This window comes from Eumetopias jubatus, unplaced genomic scaffold, assembly GCF_037043125.1.
Source record: "Eumetopias jubatus isolate StellerSeaLion01/CBP00866 unplaced genomic scaffold, mEumJub1_p1.0 scaffold_7, whole genome shotgun sequence".
Classification (NCBI taxonomy): domain Eukaryota; kingdom Metazoa; phylum Chordata; class Mammalia; order Carnivora; family Otariidae; genus Eumetopias; species Eumetopias jubatus.
In genome coordinates this window covers 79,601,975-79,619,048 of record NW_028274813.1, presented here as the reverse complement: position 1 = coordinate 79,619,048, position 17,074 = coordinate 79,601,975, and the positions used below count along the sequence as shown (strand labels likewise).

At 42.8% G+C, this 17,074-nt stretch overlaps 1 protein-coding gene across 16 annotated transcripts in view; it reads left to right on the top strand.

Annotated features, from left to right (window-relative positions):
* The first annotated feature begins 283 nt into the window (after positions 1-283).
* MEIS2 (Meis homeobox 2) overlaps positions 284-17,074 on the top strand; it is a 202,021-nt gene continuing 185,230 nt past the window's right edge. For 7 of the 16 annotated variants that reach the window (XM_028119465.2, XM_028119463.2, XM_088025087.1 and 4 more), the window contains exons 1-7: positions 284-295; positions 1,524-1,756; positions 3,374-3,515; positions 4,228-4,278; positions 5,255-5,305; positions 6,105-6,254; positions 16,126-16,240. In XM_028119465.2, the coding sequence (XP_027975266.1) occupies positions 284-295; positions 1,524-1,756; positions 3,374-3,515; positions 4,228-4,278; positions 5,255-5,305; positions 6,105-6,254; positions 16,126-16,240 (754 nt within the window). Of the gene's footprint in view, positions 296-847; positions 857-1,523; positions 1,757-3,373; positions 3,516-4,227; positions 4,279-5,254; positions 5,306-6,104; positions 6,255-16,125; positions 16,241-17,074 lie in introns of those variants that run through there. The other 9 variants (XM_088025091.1, XM_088025089.1, XM_088025096.1 and 6 more) reach the window with 6 other exon arrangements.

The following is a 17,074-nucleotide window of genomic DNA, read 5'->3' as shown; positions in this document are numbered from 1 at the left end:
GGGGAGGGGGGAGGAGGAGGAGGTGGAGGAGGAGGAGGAAGATCAGGAGGAGGAGGAAGAAGAGGAAAAAAGAGAAAAAGAAGAAATATCACAGAAAAAAAAAACTCTTCGTTGTCTTGCCTGGGCTTTTTTTTTTTCCCCTAAAAATAACATATTGGAGAATTGGGAGAAGTCTTTTTGGTTTGGAAAAAAAAAAAAGGAATCTTCAGCCTAGATCACTTTCTTATCCGGACTGGGATATTAAATATACGACACATCCAGGAGTTTATTGGAGCGCAGACTGATGGCGCAAAGGGTAGGTTTAAATCTCCAACACTTACCTAGATATAAATCCTCTCCTAAGAGGGGCCTGTCCCGATGCCTTCTCTCCCTTCAACGCTGCTGCTGCTCGCTGCTTGATGATGGCGGCCAGTATTTAAAAAAATAGCAGCAAAATTATTCATCGGCTTTCCCCCCCGTGCCTCTGCGTGTGTGCGAGTGTGTGTGTGCGTGCGTGTGTGCGTGTCTGGGCGCGCGTGTTCCAGCGCTGTGCGAGCGGGCGGGCGGCGAGTGCGTGTGAGTGGTGTGTGTGCGTGTGCAATTGTTACACGCTTTCGCCTCGCTCCAGCTTTTACCCCAGCAGCGCGATTCCCCCGGTTCTCCTGCTGCCGCCGCTGCCGCTGCTGCGCCGCTGCCGCCGCTGCTCCCGCGGCTCGGGGCGGGCACGGGCTGCGTAGGAGCCGCCGCCGCCGCCGGGGCCGCCGCTGGGGCCGCGCTGCCGCAGCCGCTGCGCCGCCGCCTAGACTAGCCTGGGCTGCTTGTTTTGTCTCTGAAATTGACAAGGACGCAGGGAATCCGCTGCTAAATAATGTTTCTGGTAACTTTCACGTTATTCCCCCCTCCCCTCCGCTCCCTGCCCCCGGGGAGGCACTGGCCCCAGTATTCCCTCGTCCTCGGCGTTCTCCTCCTGATTATTAGCGTTTTTCTTCTCTTTATTTTGTTTCATTTCGCCTTTTGATTTATTGGATCCTCGGGAGGAGGTGAAGGGGGGTTAGGGGTGGGATCCTGGGCTTCCTCCTCACACTAACTCCACTTCTCCCTCGGTTGGCTCGCTACGGTTCTGCTGCCTCCGGCCCGAGCGGGACCTCCCGGCGCCCCCTCAGTCCCTGGCCTCACTGCCCTCCTCTCCCTACTCTAAACGCTGCTCTTGGTTCATACTTTTTCATTTTAAATTTTAAAAACATTTCCCCCCGCAACTTTCAACTCGTTGTTTCGGCTTGTTTGGTTTCTGTGTGTTCAACTCGTGCTCGGTACTTTTCTCCTTTCTGACTTTGTTTTTATTTCTCCCTCTCTCTCTCTCTCTCTCTCTCTCTCTCTCCCCCCTGCCTGCTCCCTCTTCCCTTCGTCTTTCTCCCCCGCTCCCCCCCCACCTCTATTCCTTTTCTCACTTCTCTCCTTGCTTTTTTCTCCCATCTTCTTTTTCTCTTCCCCCTCGGCTCTCCCTCACCTCCCGTGCCCCCCTCCCCCTTGCCGGGTTCCGACAGTACGATGAGCTGCCCCATTACGGCGGGATGGACGGAGTAGGGGTGCCTGCTTCCATGTACGGAGACCCTCATGCGCCGCGGCCGATTCCCCCGGTTCACCACCTGAACCACGGGCCGCCGCTCCACGCCACGCAGCACTACGGCGCGCACGCCCCGCACCCCAATGTCATGCCGGCCAGCATGGGATCCGCTGTCAACGACGCCTTGAAGCGGGACAAGGACGCGATCTATGGGTAAACCAACCCCCCTCCTCCCGACCCGGCATACTGTTTGTGAGTGCGAGTGTGTGTTCGTCTCTGTGGGGGTTGAGGGGATGGTCGACTAAGTGGGGAGTTATTTCTGCGGGGGAGGGGGGTGGGAACCGCTTGCCTTCAGAAAGGACAGAGAAGGGGGCCTGCTCTTCTTCGCCTTAAGTGTAAGTCCCCGAAAGATAAAGCTTCCTCCACCCCCATGGCCCGGTCACTCCGGACCCCACAGCCCAGAGTGACTGAGTCCTGAGAATCTTGCCAGGGCCTTCTCCCCAAGGACGGGATTCCTGGCCAAAGGACGCAGAACTGGTCCTTCCAGGCCCCCCTAACAGAGGCCTTGACGAAGGAGAAAGTTTCCTGCCGATGAGGAGCAACTTTGGGTGGTTTTTTTTTTTTTGGTTTGTTTTTGTTTTTGTTTTGTTTTGTTTTGTTTTTCCTCTTCTGTTTCCTACCGAGAGTCTGGGAGTCACTAAATGCAGCTTGAGCTGGGATCAGGGCTGCTTCTGTCGGCCAGGAAGTCCTAATCACCCACTTCTTAATTCTCTGTAAATAAAGGGGTAGACCTTGAAGTGCAGCGGGGTGGAAGGGACTGTGGCTTGCATAGAGCTAGCTGCTCTTAGGAGGAGTGAGGGAGATGGCTGGAAATTCCATATTTTATATTCTGAGGGAACTCGGAGAGGGTTGGAGGTGCACGGTCCAAAAGTGTACCACTGGTGCTCTCCCAGTTGAGAGGAGGTGGGGAAGGCGGCGGTTTGCCGAGGGGAGGGGACGGTTGGTAAACGGCAACTGAGCCTGAAGCCAGAGGCCGCAAGCATCCCGAAGTGTAGCTAAGCCGCCCGGAGGAACACAAAGGGCAGACGCGCACGCACACTTCCAAGTTTTAACACTCGATTTATTTATTTTTGCCTGCTGGAGAAATGTGGTCTTTGGAAGGAAGCTCTTGGGCGTTTAACATTCCTATTATTTTGGCCCCCACACACGGGCTTTACTAGAAGTAAAGCAAACAAGTTTATAAGGCAAGGGGGTGAAGAGGTTGGAAGAGCACTCTCTCCGATTTAGGTTTAGGAAATATCACTTCGGATATATATATATATATATATATATATATATTATATATATAGTGAAGCCTTCGGCCTCCTTCGAAATAACCATTAATATGGAGAGTTAAAGCATTTTTTTTTTTTTAATTTCAGAGAGTGTTCCTTTCTTGAGAGGTCAGGACTGGGTATCAGGGGGTTGGTTCCGCGGCCTCTGTAAGTGTGGGGATTGGGTCTGGATCAACTCCGGGCTCCAGACTGACTGAGCTGCTTGGATGTTTCATTACTTACAACTGAGGCTTTTCTTACTTGGCGGGCTGAAGTGGCCAGGGGCTTCTCCGACTAGATCCGAGGGACTCCTGAGCTGAGGGAAAGGGCCAGGCCGTTTTTCCTTTCTGTTTCTGGCCCAGGCTCGGCTGGCTAAGGAAGGGTTGTAAAGTGTGATGCGTGCCTGTTTTATTAAAGAAGGAATCCGAACCCTCCAAACTTGTTGATTACAGTTCTTGCTCCTTCCCCTCTGCACCCCGTCTCCGTGTGTGTGTCTCTGCGTGGCGCTGCCCGTTAGGCACCCGTTGTTTCCTCTGTTAGCTCTGGTCTTTGAGAAGTGCGAGCTGGCGACCTGCACTCCCCGGGAACCCGGAGTGGCCGGCGGAGACGTCTGCTCCTCCGACTCCTTCAATGAGGACATCGCGGTCTTCGCCAAGCAGGTCCAACCTTCTTGACCCACTCACCCTCCTGCAGACCCTCACTCCTCCTCCCCTTTCCTCCGAGCTTTACATGAAAGAGGAGGAAAAGGCCGGGACACCCGATCTGTTCCTCTGGCCCAGTCCGTGCTCTTTGCCTCCTCCCCATCCCTGAGCCTGGAGGCGAATTGGAAGCGGAGATAAATATGGGTGTTTGTTTTTCCCCCCAGCCAGGAATACAGGGGCTCGACCCTCGAATTAAAGTTGACCTGCTCCTAATCTGGGGCTTGGCCTTTTCCCCCGCCTGAAGCTACTTGAACAAGTATTGGGGATAGGGGCTGTGAGGGACCCGAGAGTGCCTGGGAGGGAAGGAAGCTGGGCGCCTCATGGGGCGGTCTACGCGGGGCGCTAAGGTGAGGGAGGCTGAGAGCCACAGCCCCTTAGACAGCTGGATGAGGGGGTACTCAGGCCCAGAGAACGGCCCTGAGTTCCCAGCAACAGCTTAGCAGTTCCAGGTGCCCCTTAATGGGGCTAGGAGTGGAAGGCCCCAGTACTTTTTCAACCGAACCCACTAATTTAAGGCATTAGCTTGGTTTGTGTATTTTACGAAAGCCCCTCTCCTCTTCTCCGCCACTGCCCTTCCACCGTACCCATTCAGATGGTTTAGTCCGTGACAGCGTTTTTCTTCTTTTAAGTTGGGGCGGTCATTCATGTTGACTTTCCCTGCTTCTTACAGGTTCGCGCTGAAAAGCCACTTTTTTCCTCAAATCCAGAGCTGGACAATTTGGTAAGGCTCACCGTTTCTTGCCTCTCCCCAGCCTGCTCCCCCACCCCACCCCACCTTGCCTAGAAGCACCCACTTTCCCCCCTGGAGCTCCGGGGAGTTGGAGCAGAGCCCTCTTTTGAAGCTCAAGAGCGACAGGGAGGAAGAGGGAACAGCTTAGAGCCCCTGCATGGGCGATGGGAGGTGAGGGGTGGAATGGACGTCAGGGAAAGTGGAGGCCAGGGAGCAGCAGGCGGGGACACAGCGCCCAGAGTGTGAGCAGGGGATGAGTCCCAGGTCTCGCCCCGGGAGCGAGGCTGCGAGAAGTGAGTTATTTCCTCTGTTTGCCAGGGTAGGCAGCCGAACCCCCGGCAGCTCACCCGAAGGAAGTAACCGCGGGCGCAGCAGCAGCGGAGGGCGGGCGGGGAGATGGGGGGAGGGAGGTATGGGGCAGGCGGGCGCAGGCCACTTTTAGGTGCGATTCTTTTGCTAATTTGCACAATTTCAATATTAAAAGTACTTAAATCCGCTTTCAAAGGCCTTGCTTCACCATTCATCTTGAGTATTTCCTTCTTCAGTAAGGACGGATTTCGCAGGGTGTGCTGTTCTAAAAAGCTTTCTCTCTCCGAAGAAGCGGATTTTTTTTTTTTTTTTTTTTTTAATTTGGCCTGAGGTCGAGAGAGGGGACGGTTAAAGACTCAGGCGGAGAAAGAAGGCCTGGCCCTAGGAAAGCAGTCCTTACAAATAGCTCAGTGAACACAGGGGGCAAAGATACTAGATGCTTCGGCTCAGGTTGAGTCAGATTCCTACCCCGTGGCCAATGAGGCAGAGATGATCAGTAATCACTTGGTTTTTCTGACGATTTCTTGATGTGTGGGTTTTGCCTGGCCACTTGCCGGCGTCTTCTCCCCAGCTCAGTTCCCTCACCACCACCCCCCACCCCCAACTCAGGACTTCTGAGTCACAGAGCCTTAACTCCACACTCAAACTTTTCTTTCAGATGATACAAGCAATACAAGTACTAAGGTTTCATCTTTTGGAGTTAGAAAAGGTAAGCAGGAAATGACACTCCCCATTTTGATTTAGCCACTTTCCTTTCTCAGTTGAGTTGGGATGTCTTTAACAAAACTTCCAGTCTGAGGGATTGAGCACCTGGAGGCTTTGAGCAACTTGTTACCATGTCCTTCCTTCGAATTGCTGCTCAACCCAGGGGCTCAGAGGATGGGTGAATTAGGACAGCCCTGCCTGCTCCCCTGTCCCACCCCCTCGCGCCTCTCCCCCAGGCATTCAGGATTATTTTGAAATGCAGCAAACCATTTGTGTTACTGGACATTCAGCCTGCTTGCGTCTCTATTAGCTTAGCTCACCCTCAGACCAGAGTGAGTGTTAGGTGCAAGCAGAGGGAATCATCCTCGCTGGGGTGTCTTTACATTGCTCTGCAGCTCAATCACTGTCCCCTGGAAACATGCAAAACTCTTAGCTTATTGAATCGCAAATGCCAATGCTATTCCCAGTTCCAGCGTTCTAACGTTTTGATGTTATCATCAAATCGGATTTTCCCCCTTGGACTCCCAGTCTGAGCCCAGTTATTTCCAGTCCTGTTTCTTCTCTCTTTATTGTAACTTGTTGCTCAGGGAAGTCTCTGGAGAATAATATCTGCTGCAACAATTGCTCTATTGTTTCCTTGCCTTCAAGTATTACACCCATTAATTAGAGTTAGTTTGGAAGACATTGCACTGTTGCTCTTTCCAAATGTAACCTTGTAACCTGATTTTTTACCCTTTAAAAATGAAACAAAACAATAACAACAACAATATGAGCTGAACCCTCCACCATGACCCTCCTTTTAGGTCCACGAACTGTGTGATAACTTCTGCCATCGGTACATTAGCTGTTTGAAGGGGAAGATGCCCATCGACCTTGTCATTGATGAAAGAGACGGCAGCTCCAAGTCAGATCATGAAGAACTTTCAGGCTCCTCTACAAATCTCGCTGACCATGTAAGTCTGAGAGCCCTTTGGCATTCTTTTGAGACCACTGGGTAAAGCATTAAAAAAAAAAAAAAAAAAAAAAACTTGTTGTAACATTTAGCTAAGCTTAAACTTAGTTTTCTTTTTAAATGATCTGGTCTCTTTGGGGGTCTTTTCTCCCTTTGTCACTACCTCTGCCATACCCTTCATCTTCGTTTGCCCTTTCCTGGCCCCTCTCCTTATTTATGTGGAGAACCAAAGAAACCAGGGAGTTGATAGAGTGATTTGTGCTCTTAATGTGTAAAGTTTCCTGGATTTGGTGGCTTGAGTGTTAGCAAATTGTCTGTTTGATATGGTGACTGCTGCCTTTTCTGCTTTCTCAGCTCTGTGTAATCAGTGCAGCCTGGACAGAGGGGCAAGTCAGCTAGCTGGACAGGGTGGGGGAGAGAGAGAACTAGACAAGAGGAACCGGGGAGGGAGGGCCGATTTCCCAGTCTCTCACAGAGATGACAGTCCTGAGAATTATTGGCAATCTTGCATTGCATTAGAGATAAAAGAAGGAGTGAACACATTACAATTCTCTGAGCTCTTGCTCTATAGAAACTTATTGTCAGTATATGGACTTATTGCCAAGTGCCTGAAGCATCTTCATAATAAAAGACAGTAACTTTGATGAAACAGTTATTAACAATGTATTACAGAAAGCTGAAGGGAATTGCGATTGAGTAACCATAGGTTCGTGGTTGAATTTTAACACTTAAACAGTTGGTGAATGAAGACAGAATATAGTAAGGAGTGACTGTGTATGTCAGGCCAGGATGGGAGATTTCTTTCTATTCTTTGTTTTTAATCCTATTTTGGAACCGATTTAGGGAGTCTGATGCTAAAAAAAAAAAAAGAAAAGAGAAAGAAAGAAAGAAAAAGAAAGAAAGAAAGAAAGAAAGAAAGAAAGAAAGAAAGAAAGAAAGAAAGAAAGAAAGAAAGAAAAAGAAAGAAAGAAAGAAAGAAAGAAAGAAAGAAAGAAAGAAAGAAAGAAAGAAAGAAAAAGAAAGAAAGCATATGTAGTGGGACTGAAAATTTGAAAAAGAAGCAAAGAAAGATTGCAGCTGGTAGGAAAGGCAAGAGTGGGGAGGTTAAAGAGTGGGTGTGAACAGCAGTTTATTTATAGGAACTCAAGCCGGGGGCAGGGGACAGGGTGTCTATAGATTATATTCAATTGAGCTTACAACCTAAGTGATATAGGCTATAGTCTAATAACTTGCTGGCTGAAATATTAACTTACACTTTGTGGAGTTAAACAGGTTTCGAGGCTTGAAGGCAGTTTTTATCATTACCACCAGCTCTCCCCCCCTCATTCCTGGGTGTTAAGAGGAATGGGTTGAGATGCCTTGAGAATAAACCTTCTGTGAGGGTCTTTATCTCCCCCCACCCTCCAAAATAAAGTTTTGAAAATATGCAGTCATTTTAATTTTGATTATGAGCCTTTGTACTGTATGGAAAGCCAGCCTAAGAACAAAAGTTAAAAAAAAAAAAAAGGAAAGAAAACCTCAGTCTTGGTTGTCTAGTTCTGATACAGAATAAATACTATGGCATTGAAAGCTCGTGTGGCTATCTTTACTCTTGGCTTTTTCCATCATGATGGGGGGAACTTTGAGGGGCTCTTTTGTATTTGAGTGTATTAACTGAAATCAAAAGGTTGCAGCAAGCAGCTATGGAAAGTTTACTTGGTGATATGTGGCTATATGATGTGTGGTTGTTGTCCACAAGGCATGACACTCCCTTAGAAATATTTGTTGTTGTTGTAATTTATTTGTTTATTTTCATTGCTTCCTGTTTCTCAATTCAAATGCAGCCTGCAATGTTGGGGGAATGAGAAGGAATCTAGTTACATGGTTTGTAGGATGAGAGGTTCACAGTTATCTGCAGCCAAAAAACGTTTCTCATGACATTTCCAGGGGTCTCGACTACTTGGTTTTCTAGAATAGTTTCTTGGCAACTGTTTTTCAAGTGGATGTACGTAACTAGAACATGCCGATGTTTACATAGAAGAGAGAAGATAAACTCGGCTGTTCAGAGTATTGGCTGATATACAGTGCCAATTTATGAAACTATTGTAATATTTAAATTACACTCAAAAAGGAAGTGGTACCTAAGAGGATAGCGCTTTAATAATTTAACAATCATCAGCTTTGGATAAAAGAGTCAACTGTAACATTTGTTGCTCTTCTTCAGGCCCCCAATCAAGTAAAGATGACAACTGATTTATTTTGAACCCATGAGGGCTTGCCACCTCATTGGGCATCATAATTTAAAGCCTTTTATTTCCTAGAGATCTGAACTATAACATTTTTACTTTAGCCCCCTGCTATTTGTTTTGAAAGGAAGCACTAATTTGTTCCACCAGGCACACCGAGTGGGAAATGGCGAGATTTGCTGCAGATTTGAATTTTATGCGGGAGGGGAGAGAAAACCTTGTAGAGTTTTCACCATTTTTGATATTTTTGTACCAGAAGTACATTGGTTATATTCATTTCCAAGCATCCCTCTACAAAATGAATTCTCTTACGTGTCTGCCTCTTCTGCAAGTACACCCTCCCTTCACCCTCCCCCCCCACCAAAAAAGGGGAAAATACCCCAGAACTACTACCTGAAAAGTGGTATGAGTGGGACATTTTCAGCATGTAAATGTGCCCAATTTGAATCTCCAGGTTTATTTTTTCATTTGCTTTGATATGCATATTTAATACATTGCCCCAGGCTGGATCTCATTTGGTGCACGCTGGTGCAGGGGTGATGATGAGCCACTTCAGAAGGACTGAGACAGAGTGTTGTTTTCTCTGTTTTATCTGTTGGCCCACTATTCTGATCTACTGCGCTTCCTCATGGTTTTATTTGCACATGAAATGCCGAGAGCATTTCAACTTATTGGCTATGAATAATGACAGCTAAAAAAGAAGTGTAGTTTAATTTGTTGTGTGCCAAGGTTTCTCTTGTGGAGGTGACAGTTTGTGACAGCTGTTTGACGCCCCCAAAACACAGACACCTCTATACTTATTAAGTGGTATCAAGCTGCAGTGTGTGTGTGTGTGTGTGTGTGTGTGTGTGTGTGTGTGTGTGTGTGTTTAAGGAAGGATCAGGCAAGGAGAGAGAGATAGTGAAAGAGAGAAAAGAAAGAATAAGTGCATAATTTTGTATAGTGGAAAGCAGAGAGAAAAGCGTCAGGAACAAAATATTAGGTGCCAAAATAGACTTCTATTATAGGAAAAATTTCAAAATAAAACTGAAGGAAAGTAATTGCTACAAATATCTTGAAAGCAAGTATTTTTGGCAGGCTTTTAAGAATGAGTTTTATATACTATTACACAGTAAATCAGCTGTTGTCATGCTGATTTCACATTGTGTAATTTTATGTAAATAATCTGATGTAACATTGATAAAAAGACAACCCGGGTGTCCTAACCTTTTGTACGGTATGTTCATTAAAGATACTGAACTCGTTCATTTATTATCGACATTTACATGATGGGCATGATGATAGAAGGAGGTTTGGAATTGAATAGAAAATAAAATTGCAACACTGGCTCCGATTTTGTTGTTTTTAGTAAATTCATAATGAATGCTTACATTTTTGAATTATAACATAGTTTATTTTATATTATTAAACATCAGAGTAATTGTTATAGGTGGGAAACAACTATTACAGTATTCTTTGGAATATTGGGAAGAAGAAAATAAGATGGTGAAAGGAAATAGAACTCTATTTTCCAGCTGCAATTTGTGTTAAGTTTCCCAGACATTCAAATTTATTATGTTAAAATAAACATGTCAAGAAACCAATTCTTCAAAAAAAACTTTCAACTTGAAAACTCTTGTGGAATATTCATGCTTTTCCTAGTCTATAGTATTTCTAAATAATAGGTGATATCCACATTTTCTGCTTTACATAATTTTAGATCTAGTGCAGACAAATAAAATATATCTTTACGTTTACATTTAAAGATATCACATATCTTTAGATCAACATTAGATAAATGAAATATATCTGTTTGAAATACATTCTCTGAGCCAAGCTCTATTTGCCTGAAGTGCATACAGTTATTATTTCTAATTAATGTTCATAAGGAACTCGTCTTATTTATTAATTTTTTGGATGAATTAAGTATAGGGAAGAAAATACAACTTCATCTGTTAATAGTTAATGACAGGTGCTTTAAAATTGACTAGCTCTGATAATATGATTAATAAAAGAAAAAAAATTTCTATGTTGCTATGTTGTGTAATTTAACTGAAGACATGCTGTTGTTTTCTTTTGCATCTCTGAATATGTCAAGTTTATTTATCTGTGTACAGCATCTAAAAATGGGTTAAGAACCTTGTCCCTGACAGAATACAGGCAAGTGTCTAGAGGTAAAATCTATTAGTACCTGGAAAGTTAGCAGGGATTAGGCAGCGAGGAAAGGGATAGGTTTAAGTGATTGGTCTATAGGATATCAAGGGGGAAATAATGGGATTTGATAATAATATTAATAATACAAATGATTTATTTTATCAGATAGTTTCTTAAGTTCTAGGATAGGATTAGACTTTGTGGTGTGTTATCCAACGTCTCCAGGGACCCATTCCGGGAAAGTTCTACCTCTGAGTTCTTTTTACCAACTCAACATGGCGGGGGTCATGGGTTTTCTGTTGTTACTGTTGTGTAGCTTCAGAAGGTTGATAGCTCCTCTGTCAATTTCCCATTCAAAATAATTATATTATTTAAATCACTTCAGTTGTGCCGTTGAAGTATGTTTTCAGTGTAACTGTGATGAGATGAAATTAAACAAACACTTGACAACTACTGACACTCACTATCAGATTAAAATTTTGATACTTTAAAAATTGATTTCCTGTTTTTTTTCAGACTGAATGTTTTATGGGATATCCCAACACAATTCAGAGTTACAGGAGACATTTTATAATGTGATGCTATACCAACAAAACAAGAAATTTCTATTTTTTCTGAGTTAAATAGAGGAATCCATTTTTCTTTTTAATTTTTGGAATTCATTTTTGGAATTTGCAAGAGTACTTGCCACTTCTTTGAGAGTTACTCACATATTAATTCCCAAAGCTCAATAGAGGGTGGAAGCAGGGAGATGAGGGAAAGACCCCAGCTCTATTTACATTTTTAAAGAGTGAGTCCATGTTCTGAAAGCGTGTGTGGTTCTCCTGAGTTCTTATGTCAACTTTAGAATAATGAAGTTGAAATTCCAACATTTTTTCAAACCATACAATTAACATTTTTAACTTTTGTAGGCTTGAATACCTCATGATAGAAGTCCTCATCTTATTTTAAAAAATAACTTCTGCACAATGTTAATTAGGAACTAAAACATCATAAAGTCATAGGAAATATGTTACCTATTAATTATGTGTACTGATGCAAGCATATCTTGCCTTTGTTGTTTAAACATATCGAGTCAGATTAGTTTTGCATGCTTCATTTGCTGGTTAAAATATCTTTATATATGTTTACTATTGCTTTCTACCTACAAGCACATTTTCCGAATTAGTCTACTGTATTGTTCAAGTTCATATAAAAATTTTGGCTTGGTGTTATATATCACATGTTAGTTGTATAGGTTCTGGAAAATCAAATGCTTATTTTAAAGCATGTTTTTAATAATAGAAATAAGAAGTAGAAGTGACCTTAGGGATTATCTTGCCTAAGTTCTTAATTTTAAAGAGCTAGAGGAAGCAAGTCCCAGGGAAATGAAGTGCATCACTTCATGTGCTTAAGGCCATGTGATCTGTAAGAGGTGGCACCCTGGTATCTTAATTCGAATCCAGTGCTCTCTCTCCTACACCACATCAATCGAATCATCTTTTCACTCGGGGTCATGAAGAGTTTTAGATAGAACTTTGTGTAGTGTGGCTTTTTCTTTCCCCCTTGAAGCCTAGTACATTTTACTTCACCACTCAGTTTTGCTTTTAGTTAGAAATGCGCCTACATTTTACTCCATTGTCTTTTTGCAATGGAAGAACCATGAATTTTGTGGAATCATTTAAACAGGGCAATACCACTAATTCACCAGGACTTACTATTTTCCTATGGGCAGGTCCCCACAGGAATGCCATAGGGGTGTAAAATGTTACAATTTCCACCGTATCTGCAACCTCAACAAAAGAGGCCTGCATATGTTTTGCTTCCTATGCCCAGAGACTCCTTTCCTATCTGTGCTCTTTCCTAGATTTAGCAAAATTCAATGATGGTGCTAAATCATTTTTTTTTTAATTTCAAGGGAGAAAACACTGGCAGAATTGTGTTTTCTAGGGAAAGCTGTGTGTAAATGAGAAACAGAGGAGAGCAGCAGAATGATCTCCTGTGGTCTCACCACTACAAGCTCTCCCCATCTTGTCTCATGCTTTTATATTAATTACAACTTGCATTATCAGCTGTGAGTCTGTAGCCCAGCAAATAGAAAATACTGCCCCTGGAGACCTAGCTTCTTGTATCTATTTTCCATCTCCTTCTATTGTGTTCCACTCAGTATTCACTGCTTTTCTCCTGCTAACACTGCTCTTTAACGCAATTACGTAAGAGCAAGAAGAGTACCATATTTGACTCCCAATTATTAAAGCCACTGGGAATAGAAACATGTTCACTCCTTGCCCTCGGGTGTCTTCAGGATACTTGGGTTGAAGAACAGGACATATAGAGTGCAGTGCATCTACCTGAGTGCTCACCCACACACGTGCACTCGGAGAGCATTTCTCTTTATTTTCTACATACCTCATGTGTTGTACATGCTTTCATACGCCACTTTGGTTTCAAGATACACTAAACTTCTGCATATAATTTGGCAGAAAGCCAGGCAGTTATTCTTGAAGGATGTAAACTTGGAAACTATCTAGGGAGGGGGAAAAAAAAAAGAAGAAAGAGGTTGTGATACAAACAAATATTTCAGTCTAAGAAAAAAAGCCCAGCATTATGGGTAAGGGATTATATTTTATCTACCCATGTAGGTTGTAATTTTTTATGACTAGGAAGGTAGCAATTTTTTATTGACCAGATTATCAGCATTTGTCTTTGTATATGATTGAGTCAGCATGGTCTAGCTGGATAGGAACAACTTTGGGGTAACTCCTCAGCCCTGAAGCCCCAGAGAGATCCATCTGTTTTTCCTACTTTCAAGTTAGATGAATGCCAGGGTTACTCCTTAGTTTGTGTCAATCTCTCAAACAAGGTCATAATACTTGAGACACTCTGTGGAAATAAACATCTTATGACACTTGTTGGGGACAGCATTTTTGAGGATGTGGAGGAGAAGAGAGAAGAGACAGGGGCATGGTATGTTAAATAGTGAACAGGAGCAAATTTTAGGACGGCTGAAAACCAAAGATCCACCTCACTTAGAGGACTCAGTTGCTTTTAAAGTAATATTTGTTTATGTGGCTTATTTTTTACCCCTTTAGTTTAGAACCCCCCCCTCCAGAAAACCACTGAAAGAAGTACACTAAATTGTAAATTAATGAGGTCTGTCTTTAAAAAACTCAGTACAGGTTTGACTGAGAGGGACAAACCAGTATTTTCAGTTGCAGAAAGTCCTTTTGAGCAGTCGCTTCAAGTCACTCTAGTGCCCAAATAGAAAGACTTGCTTCATTTGAATGATTATATAATAGTTGTTGGATGACATTTACCTTAAAACATAGTTGAGATGTTAGTAGTTAATTATTGTAATTTTCATGAGGGATAAGGAGCTTTTACAGCAGCCTGTTTAATAAAAAGCCTGCAGTGCATAAAATTAACATCACTTGCTGTATACACTGAAAAGTTTAGCCTAGGTGAATGTGGTTCAGTTATTTCATTTTCTGAAAGAAGGCTCTAGCCAGTGTTATTGTAGGACTAAACTCATGTCATGCTATTCTTTCTTTTTCTTTCTTTCTTTCTTTTTCTTCTTTCCTTCCTTCCTTCCTTCCTTCCTTCCTTCCTTCCTTCCTTCCTTCCTTCCTTCCTTCCTTCCTTCCTTCCTTCCTTCCTTCTTTCCTTCCTTCCTTTTTCTTTCTTTCTTTTTCTTTCTTTCCTTTCTTTCACGTAATCCTTCTAGCTCTTTATCTGATTAGCATCCGGCAAACAGCTGACGCGAAGAGGCTGCAAAGCTTGAAGAGCCCCTGTATTCTGTTTGCCTTTAGCTTGAAACTCTTGGAGTGGTTTCTAACTTAGATAAAAAGAGAAATCACAGGCATGACTTTGTCTTAATAGAGGCAGCACAGAACCTTGATTTTCATTTTATTTGACTCCGTTCCCTAATCTCCTTTCTAAAACATAACCTTTGGAGATCTAAACCTGTGCTGTACTTAGAGTCACAAGATTTCTGCTTCGGGTTTTCCCTTTGAATCAGTTGCTAGCCTGATGGCAGTGCCAGTAGCATTATTTGATACAGATATTACTGATCTATAGAGCTTTGGGTCATTTCATCATCTCTCAGAAATGCTAGATATTAATTTGTAGTCAGTTTGTAGCGGACCCTGTAGGGGGCGGGGGAAGGTTGTTTTTGGTTGTTGTTGTTCCAAATAAGTATAGTCCCTTATTTTGTCTCACCATGGTTTTTGATTTTATTTTGATAAAATTTTATATTCTGTATATACAATAGAGTTGATGTAGAAGAAAATGAAAGACTTTTTTTTTTCTGGATAAACTATATGTAATGACAACATGGCAAGATTGCTTTCAGATGGTCAAGATGTTTGCATGTTGCCCATAGGCATGTCTAAATCCTTATTTACCAATTCTTGTGAGGATAAATCTTGTACTTTGAGAGATTGATGTTGTTACTTCGTTTTGCCCCCAAAGAATCTCCCTGCCCCACCTCCCGTAAGAATTTGCTTGCCAGGAGATCTTTGGGCTCTAGTTGAAGTCATCACATGCAGGTGACAAGTGTACAGTTCTGGCCTTAAGCTGGTCTGTTTCATGTGCAGTTCCTACTCCCCGTTTCTGCCAGAGGAAATTCCATCTCTTGCCTGCCTTCATGTGGTGCTGATAAAGTCCTTCCTGTACATTAGAATTCCTGTTTTCCTTTAAGCAACAGCAGGAGATTGGGAACGATCAGGAAAGGGGAGGAGGAACAGGAGAAGAATACACTCAGCATAGCATGAGCTATAATTTCTCAGTTTGCCTCGCATGTCCTCTGAAACAAGTCATACTTCCAGGAAAAAAGCACTGCCCTGTGAATTGAGAGCTTCCGTGGAGCTCACATGGAAGTCCCGTCCAGTTTACCAGATGGCTGACTGTTCATAGTTGCTTCATTTTGTTCATTGATATCACTCTGTCTGTTGGTTATATAATCAGTTGGTAATTTTCGGAGTTCATTCAGGTTGGTCTAGGTCAATGCACCTGAAAGATGCAAAGGGCCGCCCTGTACTTTCTTGGATCTGTGGTTTTTGGTTTGTTTTTTTTTTTTTTTTAAAGGAGTCATTGAGTTTTGTAGATGTTCTGTAATTAGTATCCAAGTGTATTGGCCTCTTTCTTGGAAGAGTATGCCCCAATTAAGACAGCAAGAGTAGAAATGACTTCTAGATTTGTAAAAAGCTTTTTTCCCTAACTTTAGAAATTAACTTTATTGAGGTATAATTTGTGTATAATGCAATGCACCCCTTTTAATCTGTTTCAATTAGTTTAAACACATGTAGACACTGATGTAACTAACCATCACCTCATAAAGATTCTGGAGCATCTTTTCTTACTTTTGGTACCAATCGCTGAAAAGACAACATATCGTAGTATGGCATCTTTATATGCCTAGTTCCACAAATACTAATATGTATACATTTTTTGTCTCCCTCTGCACCTTTCCTCTTGTTTCTTCATTTATGGCTGAAATGGTAACTGTGGAAAAATCTCTTGGCATCCCAACATCAGAATCCTGCATCTTGGCGAGATCACGATGATGCAACCTCCACCCACTCAGCAGGCACCCCGGGGCCCTCCAGTGGGGGCCATGCTTCACAGAGTGGAGACAACAGCAGTGAACAAGGTAAAAGGTCAAGCATTTTCCTTGTACAAAGTAGACATAACTAAAATAACTTCAGTATTTTATGATATCGGCACATCTCCCTCCCTGTAAACAGGAGAGTGGCAGGTTAGAGAGCTGCTATGTTAGTATTTCCTCTCAACTTACATTACTTTAGGAAAAAAAAAAAAGTCAAAGTGAGATGTCTAATCTTTAAGTAGACATTACAATAACAATTGATTAGTTCTGCCAATTCTTTTACAAATTTGGTTATCTACACTTTACTTCTGTGTGTGAGTAAATAGAATGACAGGCTTACTTTGCTGCTATTATTGCACTAGTTTGAATTATTCTATAAGCAGGATATTTTGTTTGTAATATCAACTGTAGGAGTTCTCTGTAATCAAGCAGTGATGCCTCGAAAGCACATAAAATGCCAGAATCTGTTCTTATGAACTCTAGAAGTACTGTGTGAATTTTATAGGGAATTTTATCTTGGGAAGATGGATTTTGAAGTTCTTAGGTCATTTGTCCCCATTTCCAGTCAGCTGGCACGGTGACTTTTGTCACAAATCCTAAAAATCAGAATAATCAGAGGGCAAGGGGGATGTCAACGGCCGATAACAAGGAAGCCTAGCGTAATTTAGAATAAATTTTACCATTTAAAACTCACCTATTGCATAGAGAGCAATTATACATTGGTAAGGATGACTCTTCTATAGCTAAAATGATAATTTAAGGGAAGATGCATTATTGAACATAGGCCAGGAAAGTGTATAGATTTTACTTTTTAATATTTTACGTTAGATGGTGTCTGATCTCCTAGGTCTATTTCATCTCTATTATGACTGTGTTTAT